General features: G+C 39.8%; 1 protein-coding gene across 4 annotated transcripts in view; it reads right to left on the bottom strand.

Moving 5' to 3' along the window:
- Window positions 1–15,521, bottom strand: part of RSU1 (Ras suppressor protein 1) — a 245,625-nt gene that overhangs the window by 120,396 nt on the left and 109,708 nt on the right. For all 4 annotated transcript variants that reach the window (XM_069086253.1, XM_069086252.1, XM_069086255.1 and 1 more), the window contains one exon: window positions 5,420–5,552. In XM_069086253.1, the coding sequence (XP_068942354.1) occupies window positions 5,420–5,552 (133 nt within the window). The remainder of the gene's footprint in view (window positions 1–5,419; window positions 5,553–15,521) is intronic.

The raw sequence follows: 15,521 nt of genomic DNA on the forward strand, positions 1-15,521 counted from the left end.
TACTGTGGCAAAAAGTCCAGGGGTCAAGTGACTGAGTGGCAACATGACCAGGCAAAGGAAGCAAAGCAAACAGAAGAATCCAACATTAGACTCCTATTTTGGGGACAAAAAGGATCAAAGCATGGAACAGGAGGAAGACAGTAAAGTCATAACTCCTGCACCAAAAGCTTCAAAGGAAAATACGAGCTGGTTACAGGCCATAGAGGACCTTAAGAAGCAGATCAGAGAAGTGGAGGAAAACTTGGGAAGAGAAATGAGAATGATTCAAGAAAATTACAAAATGAGAGTCAACAACCTGACTGAGGAAAATAACACCTTAAAAAATAGACTAACCCAAATGCCAAAAGAGGCTCAAAAAGGCAATGAGGAGAAAAATGCCTTAAAAAGCTGAATTTGCCAGATGGAAAAAGAATCTCAAAAGCTCAGTGAGGAGAATCATTGATTCAGAATTAGATTGGAGCAAATGGAAGCTAATGCCTTTATGAGAATCAAGAGATGCTGTTAAATAGATCCAAACAAATGAAAGAATAGAAGGCAATGTGAAATATCTCATTGGAAAAACCACTGACATGGAAAACAGATCCAGGAGAGATCATTTAAAAATTACTGGACTGCCTGAAAGCCATGATCAAAGAAAGAACCTAGAAATCATCCTCCAAGAAATTCTCTAGGAAAACTGCCCTGATGTTTTAGAAGCAGAGGGCAAGACAGAGGTTGAAAAAATCCACTGATCACTTCCTGAAAAAGATCCCCCCCAAAAAAACTCCTAGGAATATTATAGCCAGGTTCTGAAATCCCCAGATCAAGGAGAGAATATTACAAGCAGCCAGGAAGAAACAATTTGAATATTGTGGAAACATAATCAGGATAACTCAAGATCTGGTAGCTTCTACACTGAGGGATCAAAGGACTTGGAATATGATATTCCGGAGGGCAAAGGAGCTGGGATTAAAACCAAGAATCACCTACCCAGCAAAACTGAGTATCATGTTTCAGGGGAAAATATGGTCATTCAGTGGAAAAGAGAACTTTCAAGTATTCTTGATGAAAAAACCAAAGTTGAACAGAAAATTTGACATTCAGATACAAGAAGCAAGAGAAGCAAAACAGGGAAAAGAAATCAAAACGAACTTATCAAAGTTGAAATATTAACATATCTACATGGAAAAACGATAACTGTAAGTGATGAAACTTTTCTCAGTATGAAAATAGTTGAAGGGAATAGAAATACACACACACACATATATGTCTAGATCAGAGGGTATATGGGCATATGAATACATATGTGAATGTCTGTATTATGTTTACAGGTATACATAGATAGAGGGCACAGGACCAATTTAAGAGGAAGGGATGATACTTAAAAGGTGAAATTAAGAGGTGAGAGAGGAATATAATGAGAGGAGATGGGGAGAGACAGAATGGGGTAAACTATCTCATATAGAAGAGGCAAGGTAAAATGGTTACAATGGAGGGGAAGAATAGGAAGGCAAAAGGGAATGGGTCAACCTTATTCTCACTGAATTTGGCTTGAGAAGGGAATGAAATACACACTAAATAGGGTATCTCACCCTCCAGGAGAGTAAGGGAGAAGGGGATGAGAGGGGGGATGACGGAAGAGAGGGCAGGCTGGGGGGGAGGGAAGTCGGAAGCACCTACTTTTGAAAAGGGATGGGATCAAAGTAGAGAATAAAACAAGTGAGAAGTGGGATAGGAGGGAGGGAAATATAGTCAGTCTTTTACAATATATCTACTATGTTAATGTTTTTCATTAGCCACACATGTACAACCTATACTGAACTGCTTATCTTTCCAGTAAGGGTCGGTGACAAGGGAGGAAGGGAATGAATCTGGAATTCAAAGTTTTAACATCAAATGTTTAAAAAATATATATATATATGTATACATACTATTATTAATCTTATTTTACATGTAATTGGGAAATAAAATATATAGGCACTGGGGCATAAAGATCCACCATGCCCTACTGGAAAAGCCAAAGGGGGTATGGGAGAAGATATGGGAGAGAGAAGATTGGAGGAGGGGATATCTTGTGGGACTGCTATTTTGGGGTGGTGGGTACGGGAAAAACGGGGAGAAAATTTGCAACTCAAAATCTGGCAGAAATGAATGATGTAAATCAGAAGTTAATAAAGCATTTGAAAAATAAAAAAGGAAGAATTTAAGGGCGAAAGCACATATATAACATAGACACATGCCTTACAAATGCAAGCATGACATCTAAGTGAATCGCCTTATGATAGAAGTATAAATTTAGAATTAGAGATTGTCTTGCCCAACTCTCTCATTTTGCAAAAAGGGAAATGGAGAGGTTAAGTTACTTGACAAAGGTCAAACAGCTAAGGCACAGACCTGGGATTTGAAATCAAGCCCTTGGGAGTTCAGATCTAGGGTTCTATCAATTGCACCAGGATGCTTCCCCATAAGACAAGATAAAAACAGCTAATGTGTTTAGGGCATTTTAAGGTTTGCAGAGTACTTTGCAAATAACATCTGAGCTTATCCTCATAATAACCCTAGGGGGTTGGTGCTATTATTATCCCTATTTTACAGATGAGGAAATTTAGGACCATTATTTTAAAATAGTGATTAGTGATTAATAGGGAAACAAGAAAGTAAAACAATCTGCCAATCTGAGATTAGATTCTCAAATGTTACTCTCATTTCTTAAGATAAGCAAAATGCTTAAACTTGCCCTCTGACGCCTAAAACATTAAGGGATCTTTAGTGATTTCAAATATTATATTCTTCTGATGAATCAATAAAGTACAACCCATGGGTTTCTCATATACTTCTAGGACCAAACATTATAAACATCACTGTTATCCACCATCATGCTGTTAATTTTTAAGGCCCTTAAAAACTGAAAAGAAAGATTTTACAGTTGGGATGTGCCACCAGGTAATTTCAGCCTAATAACTATGTAGTTTTAATGTCATTGCTCAGCACACCTCACCCTCTGTGATCCTGTCAGATCTAAGCAAATCTAGGCCATACAAAAAAGGAAATACGTGACCAAAAGAGACCAGGGAGCTATGGAAAGGGAGTTAACTATTTAAGACAGGCCACCTTCTCCTATCAACCTGGACTGATCTCCTGGCCAGGAACGGAGGGGGAAGTTCTCTGTGCAGGATGTTGTCACGATTCTATTAAGTCAAAAAAGAAGAGGTCTGGTGAGATGTGGTCTTTAATGATCCAAAATTGTAAAAAAATGCTGTGGAAAGTAAAATCTCAACAACTGGTCAGACTCAAAGGTAAGCCTGTTTTTCATTACCAAAGCTTTTTGTCTTGGGAACTTAAATTGGTTCTGCCTATGTGTTTTCCACAACTCTTTCTTTTTTATAGGCTTGCAGCCAGAGACCACTTAAGAAGTCTGAAAAATCACATTACTAAGCTCAAGAGAACACTGGCCTCAAAGGTAAGAGACCTGGGTTCTAGTCTCAGTTTTGTCATGCATAAGTGACTTCAATTTTTGGGAATGATTTTCTCATCTGCAAAATGAGAAGTTTCTCCTACAGAATGACCCAGGTCCCCTGTGGCTATGCCATGTAATGAATATATAAATTGGTCTTTGTGGGACAAATACATTTGAAATGAAATGGAATGCAGCCTTATCAGAAAGCAGAGAGGGAAAGATAGAGTTCTCTCAAAAGGAAAACAAACAGCAGATGCAAAATAAACCTCTTTTAGACAAAGTTTTTCCCAACTTTACTCCATTCTGCAGAGGATGAACACTCTTACCCTCTCATTTCCAAACCGTAAAGCATTTGGACCAGCTGGTCCAAACCAGAGCTGAACAAAAAATCCCTTCTCCAACATACTTGATGGATGATTATCCAGGCTTTGTCCACTTCCAGTGAGGTGGGAGCCCACTGCCACCCGATGCCAGATTTTCCATTTTTAACCAGCTCTGTTAAGAATTTCTTCCTGATGGCAAAGCTAAATTTGCTTCTGTGTAATTTCCAGCACTCATTCCTAGATCTGTCCACTGGGGTTGAGCAGAAAAGTCTACACCCTCCTTCCCTATAAGAGCCCTTCAGATATTTAAACTCAGCTCTCATGCTCCTCCAAAGTCTTTTCTTCCTTAGGTTAAACATTCAAAGGACAATTAATCATCAGTCAGGCACTACATCAAGACTCTTAGTCATTTTCAATGCCCTCTTTCTAGATGCTAACTTAAAGACCCCCTCCTTAAATCAATGTCCCAAACTACACGGTACTACAGACGTGGTATTACCAGACCGATATTCAGTGAAGCTATCACCTTTTTCCTAGGTTACCGTGTCTCATTTATAAGCTTACATTTTTGGGTGACATATCATATGCCATGCTAATTCATTGAATCTGTAGTCTATTAAAATCTTTAGATCTTTTCCAGATAAACTGCTGTCTACCTATAGATCCTCCATCTTATATGTGTAAAGATGTGTAAAGCTGACTAAGCAATTACTTGCTATTACTCTTCAAATAAAAATTTTTGACATGGGAAAAAAGAAGTCTACATGAGGAAACATTCTGTCCTTCCCTATCTGCCCATTATTATTACTATCACACCTAATGTTAGCTCAAAAACGTCCATTCTGCAGAGACCAACCCATAGATCCACAGAAGCTTAGAGTTGGTAAAGAACTCAGAAAACATAAATTCCTCAGAGTTACTATTTATTCATATTCCTCTTTTGGTTGCCTCCCTCTTTATTGTCCTCTCTGTACATTAATGCCACCCTTCTCAAAAACAGGAACATGTTTACTCAGTATGTGCTGTAAGATTTTGTTTTAGAGCAGCCCAAGAAGTCAAAGAGATCAATTTAATTGACAGGCATTTAAGTTTCCTTTAACCCAAAGAAAAATGTTCTGTTTTCAATATTACTGCAGAATTCACAAATTTAACAATGATTCAAGATTCATCTATATCTACCATTTTGAAAACTGTTAAGAAAACAAATATTATCTTTAAATATAATTTTAAAGTAATTTACTATCATTTAGATTTTGTATGCCACTTTAATAGGGTGCTCTTCTAAATACTTCAAAGATTTTTATTGGTATGCTTAATCATTCCACTGACACAGACGACAACTTCTTTACAGGTTAAAAGAAAAAAAAAATCATCTGGAAGCCAAACCTGCCCTTGAACGACAGACACAGAATCATCACTAGGCCTCTACTCAAGGCCTTTCTGGCCTGGAAAGACTCACAATGACTTGAGATCTAATGGTAACCTTTAAGAAGACACTGTTACCTCCATACTACAATGAGGTGCCAGAGGAAGACGTTAATGTGCTTTTGATATGATGTGACCTAGTAATCACCACTCACATGTATTAATAATACATTATATTCAGAAAGGCATAGAAACATTCACTCAGATACTTCTGGAGAAAGTATAAGTTACTTACTACTTGTATGTTTCAGAACGGATGTATTCAAAGACGTGAGACACTCCGAGCTGGAACTGGTCAGCAATTGGGGTAACCCAGGGATTATTCTCTGCTTTGAAGACCTGCTTCTGACCAGTTAAATCCAAGTTTCCTGAAAGGATTGAAACGAAAACAGTATTGAATTAATCTTGCCTGGAGTGCACCATCCAGATACCCTAATGCCATCCTAAGCAAGATCAGTGCCAAATCAGCGTTTTCATTTATTTATGCATTTAATTGTTTTTCTTATCAGAATATGCAGATTTCCTACATGCAAATCTCTTTTCCTTTGGCACCCAGGAAATATAATCATCTCTCCACCAAGCAGAGATCACAAGCTACTTAGTGCTAGTATACAAATTATTTCACTCCAGCACACTAAGTGAACTTATGTTCTTTTTGTAAATGCCTAATTAAGGCTAACTTTCTCTTTTCAATGACTACAAAGTTAACGTTATTTTTCCAGTTTGTTGGTTCTTGGTCTGAAGTGGTTTGTACGAGGTCATGGGCAGGAATGACCCCAGAGCCCAAAGTTCTAACTTCTGAGCCTGAGAGAGTGACTTGTCATCGTAATGCCTGCTCACCTTAGATTAAAGGGAGGACTTCTACATTTTTTTTCCATCCAAAGTATGGTGAGGGGATGATGGATAAGAGGAATTGTGCAGATTCACTACAGAAACAAAGCAATAGTTTGAACAGCAAACAATAATATTTCTCTTGTAAATATGCCGCCACCTGACATTTTCTGAGGGCACATTTACACCGCCATTAGCCTCACAACATACAGATGCGTTAAGTATAGCACAAGGTCTATAGTATGGTAATGTGTCTCATATTCTGTCAGGTTAGCAGTTCAGGTTTTATGTTGGATGCATCTAGGCCTTTATTTAACAAAGATGTCTTCATAATTCAATGACACCTCTAAAAGCTAGTATTTGGTAGAGATGCCTGGCTATTCTAGGCTGCCAGTCAACTGACTAAATCTTTTCTAGGTACGACTGAAAGGAGGAAAAGTCAGTATGTAGAAATGTTTCCTCTATCATTCGGGAGACTGAGAGAAAAGCTAAGTCACAGGAATGCATGTGGTTTCATCTGGCTGTAGAATGAAGATACTTACCTCTGCAGGCACCTTTCTCTGTCAGGCCCTCCAGGACAGTCCTTTTCCTGAGGCTTGGCTCATAAACAGTCCAAAGCTATCAGAAGATACCCACACTGCCTTGTTAATCTTCTCAACAGACAATGCCATGTCTTAGGTTTGGGCTAAGGCTCTATTACTAATCTTGGCTGTAACTCAACCTAGCACATGAAATTTCATCCTTTTATGGAAGTATATTGCTAAACTTCAACCCTATGACCAGTACGTTGAAAATAAAAAAGGTAGCTTAAAATATTTACTAGAAAGAATGTACAAGTTATTTTTCCATAAAATCAAAAAATCAAGGTTTCCAAAGGCTATTTTTGTTATACAGACATGTATAAAAAAAATTGGCAAGGAAGGAAAGACAAATAATACACAACTGAAAACTACTGTATATGAAGTTCTTAGATTAAAAACGTGTTTAATCCCATTCAACGAATGTGTATAAAGTATATTGCATGGTGACAGTATTGTGCTGGTTGCTAAGAGGGGTACAAAATTTAGATAATGTGTGAGTCACTCCTGTGCTCATGGAATTTATAGCATATTAGCATATAAGAGAATGTAAGATACTTGAGGACAGGGATTTTTAATTTTTTTTGTATCACCAATGCCTACCTAGGTATATAAAACAACATTTGTTCAACGAATGAATATCTTAATGAATGAATGGATGGAATAAGACATAAATACAAATAGCTAAAATACGTAACATAACTTGATGAGTACATTAGTGCAAGGCAACACAAAGTATCCTCTGAGGTCCCAGAGCAAAGGTCATTACTGCCTGGGTGGTGGAGGGGATCAAAGAATTCCTAAAAGTAGCGGTGTAGGAGTGGGAATTCAATAAGCAAAGAAGACCATTCAGGTGGTAGGAACAGTGTGAACAAAAGCATGATTTCTATAAGATTGTAGGGCATGTTCAGGAGCAGAAAATACTGCCCTTTGGCTGAATTATGAAAAGTGTGATGCAGAATAAAATGAAATAAAACTGGAAAAGTGGGATATGAATGGCAGGAAAAAGACTTTAAACTTTACTTCATGAATAAGAGAGATTTACAGAAGACTTTTGGGGAGAGAAGCAACATGACTAGATGTATGGATTTTTCCTTTTTACATTTTATTTTTCAATTAGCTAGTATGTATTTTCCCTCCTTTCCAACATCCCCTGCCAGTTTTTTAGAGAAAAAATTGTAAAGTTTTTACACAAATGAATTTAATAAAATCTAATGTAAATTAGAAGGGAAATAGGTAACTGGGGGGAAAAAAACCTTTGCACCAAGTTTCTCTGATAAAAGTCTTATAGCCAAGATATTCAAATTTATAAAACTAAGAGGCATTCTCCAATAGAAAAATGGTCAAAAGATATGATGAGGTAGTTTTTAAAGGAAGAAATACTAGTTATCAAAAATCAAATGGAAAAATGTTCTAAAGCCGCCAATAATTAGAGAAATGTTAATCCAAATCACTAGAAGGTTCCCCATCACATCTATTGGACTGTCATGGATGACAAATGAGGAAATGACAAATGTCAGAACTATGGGAAAACAGGCACATTACTGCACTGTTGCTAGAACTGTGAATTGGTCTGGTCATTCTGGAAAACAATCTGGAACTTTTCTCCAAAAGTTACCAAGCTGTTCATACCTTTTGAACCAGCTATACCACTATAAGGCCTAAATCCCCAAAGAAATCAAAGAAAGAAGAAAAATATGTTTATGTAGAAAAATATTTATAAACAGCTCTTTTTCATAATAGACAAAAGCTGGAAACTACAGGATTGTCCCACGGGGAAAGAGTTAAATAAATTATAGTATCTGGATGTAATGGAATATTATTATGCCACAAGACATATGGAAATGGACATTTCCAGGGGAAGCTGAGAGACCTCCATGAAATGATGCAGAACAGAAAGAGCAGAAATGAGAACAATTTATAAAACGGTAACAACATTAGAGAGAAAAATATCTCTGAAAGACTCTGAACTCTGATCAATGCAATGATAAAACACAAATCCAAAAGAATTATTATAAAACATGCCACTCACTTCCTGACAGAAAGGTGATGAACTCAAAACGCAGAAAGAGACATACATTTTTGGAAACAATTGATGTGGGAATTTCTTTTGTTGGACTATGCAGGTCTGTATTGAAGGATTTTTCCTCCGCAGTGAGGGTAGGAGATCAAAGGGGTATAGTGAGATGAACAGATCAGTTTTTGAAAAGTAACAATAAAAAGACAAAAACAAAAGGCAGCAGTAACATTTTTTTTTCCTTTTGGAGGAGGGGAAGGCAGGGCAATTGGGGTTAAGTGACTTGTCCAAGGTCACATGGTTAATAAGTGCTAAGTGTCTGAGGCCACATTTGAACTCAGGTCTTCCTGACTCTAGGGTCAGTGCTCTATTCACTGCACTACCTAACCACCCCATGCAATAACAATTAAAAAAAAAAAACATTTATTTTCTTTCTCTCCTACTCTCTACCTACCATTAAAAAAAAAAAAAAGAAAAACAAAAGCCTTGTAATAAGTACTGGTAGTCAAGCAAAAAAAAATTTTAAATCCCACCTCATCCATATCTAAAAATATGTCTCATTCTTTATCTTGAAACTATCCTCTCTCTATTAGGAGATGGATAGTACAGATCATTAGCAGTCCCTCCAGAATCAAGGTGGGTCACTGCATTTATCAGAGATGTTAAGTCTTTCAAAGCTGGTTGTCTTTACAGTGCTGTTACTGTATAAATGATTGTTTTGATTCTGCTCACTTCACTCTAAATGGGTTCACATTAAGTGCTCCTAGGTTTCTCTGAACCCATCCCTCCCACCATTTCTTGTTGTTCCATTCATATGTTTTTTAGCCATTCCCCGATAGATGGGGACTCTCTTAATTTCCAGTGCTTTGCTACTACAAAAAGAGTTTCTCTAAATATTTTTGTATATATGGATCCTTCCCATCTTTCTCTGAAGAACTATGAAAATTCTAAAATTCCAGTGAATCTCAATGATCCAGGACTTCCATAGGTATTCCCAACAATGCAGATTGCAAGCTACGTATGCCTACCTAGCCCATGTAACATCTGTACATGTCTCTCCACAGGTTTGCCATAGGAGGCGCCCAATGCGTTAGGAATTTGGAGAAAAAGTTTGTCTCAAACCTCTCCCCCCCCCCCCCGCCCCAACCACAATCAACAAAACCCAGAATGGGACAGATCCAAGAGATAGGATGATATAATCTTGGGAAACCAAAGATAATCCCATGGTTCTGAACATGGGAAATAAGAATGGTGGCACCAGGGATGGGAAACAGTGATGTTAGCAAGAAAAGGGGTCACATCCACAGAGAGATGTTTTATGGGCACTTAAGGAGATGGTTCTGAAGTTCAGAAGATAAGTCAGCTATCAGGACTATTAAGAATGAACAAACTGCCATGAAAAAAACTAACATGTTGTATCTCGTCCATTACTAAACAGCTGATGATTTTAGTTTTGATCAGCATTATCAATTTCCTTATCTTGATGGCTAATCATCATAATTTAAATCATCATTTCCTATTTACTAATTCATGAGTCAGAGTAGAATCTGGAGTTTACAGATTTTCTGCTCGGCTGCACTGTTCTTGGTTTTGATCTTAAAGGCACTGGGCTAGAGTTAATATCTAGCCTAAAATTTGCTACAATTCTGAAACTTTCTGGAGAATGAGGCTGTCTATCCATAAAAGAGAGCACCCAAAACTTTTAGAATCTGTCCACATTTTAGGATATTGTCTTAGTTCATCTTAGCTGTTTTATTATTTCCTTCCTTGCTTCCTTCTTTCCTAGGTCATGGCCTCTACCTAGAAGATTGTCTCCAAGTCAAAGGAGGAAGTAAGCACAAACTAGTTTTTGCAAAAGGTCTGTATTTCAAAATCAGAGGGGCAGCCTATGGAGTAGGGGACAAAAAGCTAGCCTCAGAATCCAGAAATCCTGGGTTTCAGTCCTGTGACCCTCAAGTCACTTAGACAATAACTCAAATTTTTAGTGCAAAATGTTTTCCTTACCACAATTCGGCTAGTTATACCTAGTATACACATGAAAAGATTTCAGCTTGGAGAACAAGTAACTTGACACTGTCACTTAGCATATAAATACTAGAATTAATATATGAATTCAAGAGTCTTTCCGCTAACTAGAAGACAAACTCTGGAGATAGAGACCACAACTTTTACAAGCTCTATGTATTATCAATTACAGAGTGAACACTGACCAAAGCTGAACAGTAACGCTCCTACTCACTCACACTGAAGATGATGGGAATCAGGGATAGACAAGAGATTCCCTGGTGATGGATTCTTAACAGCTTGCAATTATAGTTGCGGACTTGCGGAGAACTAGAATTTACATGCCCTTCTCTGCCCTCTCAGTGTCCTCTCCACCAACTAGAAATTCTGATGCCATGAGATATATACCGAAAAAAAAAATCCTGCTTTTAAAGAATATGTTCATTAGGAAACAGAAGACAAGAAAAAGAAAAAGGAAAAAAAAAATTATAAAAATACAGAAGGAACAAGAAGTAGATCTCAGCGAGAGACTCCCAGGCAAAGGCTGGTCCACCTACAACTAGCAAAGTTCTAACCAAACATTTATGCTCTCATCTAAGGTTTTCTTGGCAAAGATACAGGAGCAGTTTGCCATTCCCTTCTCCAACTCACTTTATAGGTGAGGGAAACTGAGGCAAATAGGATTATGTGACTCATCCAGGATCACACAGCTAAGTGTCTGAGGCCAGATTTGAACTCAGTAAGATAAGTCTTCTGACTCCAGGGCACTCTAAACACTGTGCCACCTAACTGTCCTGCTCTACTGAATATTTTACATGTTTATTCGGATTTATTTTGGTAAGACTGCCTTCCTCCTACAATCAGACTTTAGTTTCACTAAAATAATGATAGCTTTTTTTCCCCTTAAATAAAAAGGTAATTTCACGTATAAACGATAGGAAGTAAGTACTTTTGCAGTAGGGAATCCTTTGAATTCAAGAACTGACAAGGCCTATCACTTGCCCTGTTTGAACGCAATGCCTCTCCTTTCCCCACTCCCTTCCTCAATGTAGTTTCTGTCCCCATTAATCAGCTGAGAGTACTCTCTCCAAATGTCTTTTCTCAGTCAGCCCTGGTTTTTAAAAAAGTGACAAATGGGGGTGGCCAGGTAGCACAGCGAGTAAGAGCACCGGCTCCAGTGTTGAGAAGACCTGGAGATCGAATCCCAGGCTCAGACACTTAGCACCCACCCAGAAACACCTGGCCGTGTAACCTTGATCAAGTTACTTAACCCCAGTTGCTTAGGGGAGGCCAGGTGGCTCAGCAAGTAAGAGCACTGGCTCCAGTGTCAGGATGACCTGGATCAAATCCGGGCTCAGATACTCAGCACCACACCCAGAAATAACTGGCCGTGTAACCTTGAGCAAGTTACTTAACCCCAATTGCTTAAAAAAAAAGAAAGCTGACAAATGTAAGGAGTCATTTATTCTTGATAATCTAGCTTCCCTTGGCCTCCATAATACTGCTCTCTACTGGCTATACTTCTTGGATAACATTCACTGTTCATGGTTAGGTTGGACTAATATAATAAAAATGGACATATGAGATAAATTATAGATTTTGTGCCATAGCTATCAAATCACCAAATTTATGGTACCAATTCTTTATGGAAATAAACAAAATAGAGACAAAATGTATTTAGTGGAAGGAACACGAGGTCTAGCATGTCAAGGGAAATAATGAGAGATAGTAGGAGTGGAGGGGGCTCAGCATGACCCTATCTGAGAATGAGTATAAGTTAGGAGCATGGCCTTTGTCTCCTGCTCCTTGTTCCTGACTCATAACTGTGGGCAGCCTTCGTGGCTTAACTTTCTGCATGGTCTTTTTCCTTCTTCCTAAGTGTTTCTCCTAAATGATCATGTTTACTTCTATGTTCTCAGTTGTCATACTAATACAAATGACTCCCAGATCAATATTTCTCTCTCCAATTTCCTTCTCTAAATCCCAGCTCTATCACTGCCAATAACCGCTGGACATCTTTAGATCAACAGGACGCTGACAACTAAAACTCACCCTGCCCCAAATGGCCTTTTCCAAAGTCCCGCCCCTTCCTCCGTGCTCTGATCCCTACTGAGGGAGCCCTGCTGCACTTGCCCAAGTTCAGAGCTCTGGGTGTCCCTGCACTCTTCACTCTTTGCTCAAACTCTTCCCCAGCTGATTCTGCCTATGGAACATCTCTTGTTCTCATCTACTTATTTCTACTCCTATTACCATTGGTTAAATTCAGGCTCTTATTTCCTCTTACTTGCCTCCAATCTCTCCTCTCCACAATCAACCCCTCCAAACTAGTGGCCTCACTGGAAAAAAATGTATGCATTGCCCAAGCATGATCACACGAGGATAAAATATAATCTCTTTATCCCTCTCCAAGCAAGCTCTTTTACAAGCACCTCATTTGATCCTCATAACTATCTCAGGGGGTGGGTATTATTGTCCCCATTTTACAATTGAGGAAACTGAGTCAAGAATAGGTGAAATCACTTGTGCAGGGTCACTCAGCTAGTAAGTGTCCGAGATCTCCTCATTCCCAGCCCAGTGTTCTATCCACACACACACACACACACACACACACACACACACACACAACCACCTGGTTGTCATATTACAGGAACCTGAGGCTCAGAGAAATACAGTGAGTTTCTCTTTTGGACATGGAGGCCTTGACTCCTGGTCGAGGGTTTCTTCTGCTACCCCAAAGGGCACAGCAAGTGCCATCCTGAAGGTAGCAGAAAGGCCCTTACAATCTGAGAAGGGCACCAAGAAGGAAGAACGGGAAGCATGCAAATGAATAGGGCAGGTCCAGCACCAAGGGCAAAGGGGGCTTTCTGCACCTTTTTTCTCTGTGGCACAAGATGCAGAACTAAGACACCTACCAGTGATAGCAGCCTCAAGCTACAAGGTGAGACAAGTAGTCAAGGGCAAGCCCAGGAACCTTGCCACTAGTAACTATCATTTCTATTACACATTGTAACTCTTAAAAAAAAAAAAAAACAGACACAATTAACTTTGGAAATAAAATCTGAGTGCAAATTTGAGACTTGTGCTCATTTATATTATTTTTTAACTCATTTTTGTGAACTTACTTGAGAGAAAGGCCTGGTGAGAAACTTCCCTTTAGCAAGGTTGATCAGTACTGCTGCGGGGCTGACAGTCTTAGGGAGCTGTCTGGGAACCACCCAAAGTTCACAAAGCCAGGCTGGATGAGAAGCAGGACTCAAACCCAGGTCTTCCTGATTCCTAGGTTCATCTTCTACCCACTATCCCACTCTGCTGCTTCATCATAACTCTTCTTAAGATAATGCTATCAGAGGGAACAACTGCCCTCAAATCAGTATATTTCATAATTGGTACCTGGGGGATGATGTGAAAAAAAGTCAGTCACATCTTCACTGCTCTTTTAACCATCAGAAACCTCCATCCCAATGCAGAACTGCCAGCCCTGGATGATGTCTGGATGTGGGTCCTGTCAGCTAAGAGAGAAGAGGCACCAGGGACAGTTTCCCACTGCTGCTAGCTGAAGCACAAGGGAGATCCCAGACAGCAGCCAGACATCCTTCAGTTAGAGGAAGGCTATCAGTTTCTGAGTAGGTCTAAATGGAAAAAAGAAGAGCTGGAGGCAGATGTTGCCATTCACAGCTACCCATCTATTCCAGTTCCTCCTCAGCCCCCACCCCAGCATCTCTGAGGGACCTTGGCTGCCCCTCAAGCCCAAAATGGCCTCCCTCCTCTCATTTCACCTTCCTAGTTTCCTCTGAGGCTCAGCCCAAGCACCATCTTCTGCATGAAGCCTTTCCAGAACTCTGCAGCTGCTAGAACCTTCCCCCCTCCAAAATTTAATATAGTTTGTGCATAGCTTAAATGCAGGATGAGCGGGGAGGTTGGGGAGAGACGCTTGACAGAAAGCAAGGTAGGATTCAATAGATGTACGTGTTGTCTCTTCCAACAGAATGTAAACTCCTTGAAGACAGGCATGGTTTCACCTGTCTTGGCACTATTGCCATCTGCCCTAGTGCCTGGTACAGGGAAGATTCTGAGAAATGCTTGGGCATTCACTGCTTCAGAGATAACTAAGAAAGTTTGCCCAGAGGCAGTCCCAGCAAGTCAGCAGCAGAGCTGAGCTCAGAACCCACCTGCTCCTGCCACACCCGTTTCCTTCACACCCCCAACTTTGTTTATCCCAGTACAAAAGACAAGTAGGTCTAATTCATAGATGCAGCTGAGAGAGGAAGAAACTAGGAAGCGATTTTGAATACGATTTTCCTTAACAGGCAAGCAAAAGAGCTGCTGTGCAAAAAGCATCTCCGATACTTGGGACAAACCTCAGAGGAAGAAACTATGCCTGCTGACAGCAGTCCTGTGGCCAAACTGAGCCTTGTCTCCCCTTGAGTTATAACTGGGGTGTGAGGAAATGGGAGGTGCTCATTCTGGCGCCTGAGGCTATACCCCTGGTGTCATATGGCACCTGCTTCCCATGGGTGGCTCTAATTCTTTGGGGAGAATGATCTGTCTCTGGGATCCCCATGCCTCACTGGGCACCACCACACCATGATCCCTAGGAAAGGGTTAACATAATTAGAGGAAAGCCAGACCATTATGCTGGGAGAAAAGATGACACCCATCTCATAGTGGCCTATCCACAAGTCACCATTACCTCAGCAAAGCTCATCCATCAGCTGTCTGAGGCACGTTCCCTTTTAAGTAATAACATGCAGGAAGCATTTCGCCCCCGTCAGTCAGGCTGCGATTGCCTAACTGCCTCACGCTCCAATGCTCCTAGTTAGGGGCCTCACCCCCAGCTCCTTTATTAGGAGCCAGAGCAGCACGCGCCGGTGGTGTTCTAACAAGGATCAGGCAGCAGGATTAAGCAC

Source organism: Petaurus breviceps, unplaced genomic scaffold (genome assembly GCF_028583685.1).
Source record: "Petaurus breviceps papuanus isolate PSGF00001 unplaced genomic scaffold, PetGlider_PUasm1.0 178, whole genome shotgun sequence".
Lineage (NCBI taxonomy): Eukaryota > Metazoa > Chordata > Mammalia > Diprotodontia > Petauridae > Petaurus > Petaurus breviceps.